General features: G+C 41.2%; 1 protein-coding gene across 1 annotated transcript; it reads right to left on the bottom strand.

The window, feature by feature from the left end:
* Window positions 1-796: 796 nt before the first annotated feature.
* On the bottom strand, window positions 797-2,020 carry LOC127256897 (uncharacterized). The gene is made up of 2 exons (XM_051283123.1): window positions 1,516-2,020; window positions 797-1,425 (listed from the first exon to the last, which is right to left on the bottom strand). The coding sequence occupies exons 1-2, from the start codon at window positions 2,018-2,020 to the stop codon at window positions 797-799; spliced, it is 1,134 nt and encodes a 377-aa protein (XP_051139080.1).
* Window positions 2,021-3,433: the final 1,413 nt, after the last annotated feature.

Raw genomic sequence — 3,433 nt, 5'->3', positions numbered from 1 at the left:
TTCAGATTCTCCGGCAGAGGCAGGAGAACCATTCATCGTACCATCCGACTGATGGAGCGTATATCCACCAGCTACGAACCTTATACCGACATACTTACACGCATATTGGATCTCGACCACCATCTAGACATGATAAACCATCATGTAACCGCCATCCTTCCAGATCTTAGCTGGAACAACGATTTCCAACCACAAAGATCGACACTCTCCAAATTGAGTGTCCTTGCTGAACGAGAGTGTCAGTCCTTGCAAGACATGAAGTTCCGAACTGAACAAAATATTCAAGATATGGAAGACCAATGGGATCGCTACCGCCTGGATTTGGATGACCTTCTGGATGAAGAACCTGAAATGGTTTCGGCAGGCTGGGATGATACCATTAACCTTTCTGATGACTAGAGAACCCTTTATCAATGGATTCGAACCCTTTGGAGGGTTCTTATTATATATTTTTTCTTTTAATAATTAATGACAGTTCCGAAAAGGAAGGGTAATACCTTTTCAGATACTTACCATTAATATTCTCATGTATCATTTTTCCTTCTTGATTTATGATAATAAATGCTCCATTCCCAATTACTTTATGAATGACGAAAGGACCTTCCCAGTTGGGAGACCATTTCCCTAATTGATCCACTTTCTTATAAGTCAGCAAAATTGTCTTCCAGACCAGATTGCCTTCTGCAAAAAACTTACGGACCACCCTTTTCCCATAGTATCTCGTCCTAATCTCGCTCTGCCTAACCACTTGGTCCGAAGCGTTCAATCGATCTGTATCTAACTCTTCCAATTGTCGTCACATCTTTTGTAAATACACCTCATCAATACAAGCTGTCTTACTGATCACCCTGGGTGAAGGCACGACAAATTCTGCAAGTAATACTGCATCTTGCCCGAATGTTAATTGGTATGGGGAGAATCCAGTAGAGGTATTTCTACTATTTCGATGAGCCCACAACGCCTGAGGCAGCAAAGTATGCCATTTCCTTGGATTCTCCTCCATCATATTCCGAATAATACCGATAATAATCTTATTTGCTGCTTCGGCCAATCCATTCGCCTGTGGGTAGTATGGCGAAGAATGGTGTAGCTTAACATTAAATTCGGCCAAAAACTCGACAAACTTTTCCCCAGTAAACATCAACCCTTGATCAGTTGTGAGAGTGTGAGGAATTCCAAATCGATAGATGATATGATTGAGTACGAATTCAATCATTTCTTTCTGCGTTGCATTCTTCAAGGGAGCTGCTTCTACCCATTTGGTAAAATAATCTGTCGCCACCAAAATGAAAGAATGCTGTTTTGACGAGGTTGGATGAATTTTCCCAATTACATCTAAGGCCCAAGCTTTGAATGGCCAAAGTTTAACCATTGTCTTCAATTCTACTACTGGCAGATGATTTAAAGGACCATGCCTCTGACATTCTTGACATCATTTGGAAAACTTGATACAATCATAAAAAATCTTCGGCCAATACAATCCCATACGATGGACAGCCCATCGCATGTTTAAACCTGCCCGATGCGCGCCACATATTCCTCCATGGACCTCCTTCATTATTTTAATAGACTCCTCAGGTCTCAAACACCTCAATAAAACCCCTTCAAAGGTTCTTTTATATAAAATCCCATCAATAAGATGAAAACGCAAAGCCTTTAACCGAATACGAACATGAGTGGTAGAATCTGGAGATTCCAAATACACCATAATCTCTGCTCTCCAAACAGTCTCAGAATCGACACTGCCAATCAACTGCTGACAGGCACTCTGAGCCAGATTATCAGCCAACTGATTCTCTGCTCTTGGTACATGCTCAAAAACTACTTCCCCGATTCTATGTAACAGATGGAGTACATCTCGGTATCTACGCAAATGAGGAAAATTACAAGCGTACCGTTTCAACACCTGGTTAATAACAAGTTGAGAATCCCCATAGATTAAAACAAACTGCACTCCCTTAGCGATAAGTGCTTCCAAACCCAAAATCAGTGCTTTATATTCTGTGGAGTTATGTGTCATTTCTTCCATTTGAAGCTGCAAATTAATTTTGCCGCCTCCTGGTCCTTCTAATATTACCCCCGCTCCCGACTTCCCTTTCGAACGGGAATCATCAAAAAACATTTTTCAAGGACTAGTGCCGATGTAAGGTGTTATTCTGTTTTCTGATGACCCATCACTTGTAAATTCTGCCAACAGATCAGCCACAACCTGCCCTTTTACAGCTTTGAGGGGTCGGTGCCGCAATGCAAAAGGAGCCAACTTAAGGGCCCACTTCATTAATCTTCCTTGCATGGTTGGTCTGTGGAGAATTAGTCTGACCAAATCCATTTTAGAAACCACTTCGGTCTCTCTTGGCAGAATATAATGTTCCAACCGAGTGCAAGCAAAGACTAGAGAATAGCACATTTTCCCGGGCATAATGTAATTCAATTCTGGTCCCGCCAAAGTCTTACTTTGATAATAAATGGCTCTTTCCTTACCATCTTCCCATTCTTGCACCAAAAGACTGCTTACAACATCAAAACTGTTCGCCAAATATAGCCGAAGAGGTCGGTCGCCTCTTGGAGGAACTAACACAGGCGGGTTAATCAAAGCCTCCTTGATTTCTTCCAATGCCTTCTGTTGCTCCTGACCCCAAGAAAAATCAGTGGCCTTATTCCGTAATAATTTTGTGATAGGTTTTAACTTCCCTGCGGCGTTTGATATAAAACGCTTTGGGTAATTCACCTTTCCCAGAAAACTTTGAACTTCTTTGACCGACTGAGGCGACCGCATTGTAAGAACAGCTTTGGCCTTGTTCGCATCAATTTCTATCCCTTTTTTTCATGTACTAAAAACCCCAAGAAATTCCATGCCGAAACTCCAAAGGCACATTTCGTTGGGTTCATTTTCAGGTTGTACCGCTTCATTCGAATAAAAGCATTTTTTAAATCAACCAAATGTGTATCAAAGTCGGTAGACTTAATGATCACATCATCAATATACACCTCCATTGACCGCCCAATTAGATCATGAAAGATGGTGTTCATAGCCCGTTGATAAGTTGCTCTGGCATTCTTTAACCCGAATGGCATAACTGCCCATTCATAGATTCCCAATGCTCCTGGGCATCTAAAAGCGGTTTTAGGTATATCTTCTTCTGCCAATGAAATTTGATTATACCCTGCGTATCCATCCATTAAACTTAAAATTCGATGCCCTGCTGCAGAATCAATTAACATGTCTGCTATAGGCATGACATACTCATCTTTTGGAGTGGCAAGATTGAGATCTCTGAAATCAATACAGATTCGGATCTTTCCATTTTTTTTGGTTACCGGAACAATATTGGCTAACCATTCTGCATATCGACATGGACGATCGAAACCAACTTTCAATAACTTCTCTATTTCTTCTTTAATATGGGGCATCAATTCTGAACTCACTCTCATT

This window comes from Andrographis paniculata, unplaced genomic scaffold, assembly GCF_009805555.1.
Source record: "Andrographis paniculata isolate CXL003 unplaced genomic scaffold, ASM980555v1 Contig57END, whole genome shotgun sequence".
Classification (NCBI taxonomy): Eukaryota; Viridiplantae; Streptophyta; class Magnoliopsida; order Lamiales; family Acanthaceae; genus Andrographis; species Andrographis paniculata.
The sequence above is the reverse complement of the archived record's forward strand: the minus strand, read 5'-3'. Positions and strand labels throughout refer to the sequence as shown.

What these genes read in the sequence shown, in the direction of transcription:
- LOC127256897 (XM_051283123.1), bottom strand. Translation starts at nt 2,020, where the DNA reads ATGACACATAACTCCACAGAATATAAAGCACTGATTTTGGGTTTGGAA. An exon ending in ATGTGGCGCGCATCGGGCAG is followed by an intron (nt 1,426 to 1,515) that starts GTTTAAACATGC and finishes AATGATGTCAAG; the next exon opens with AATGTCAGAGGCATGGTCCT.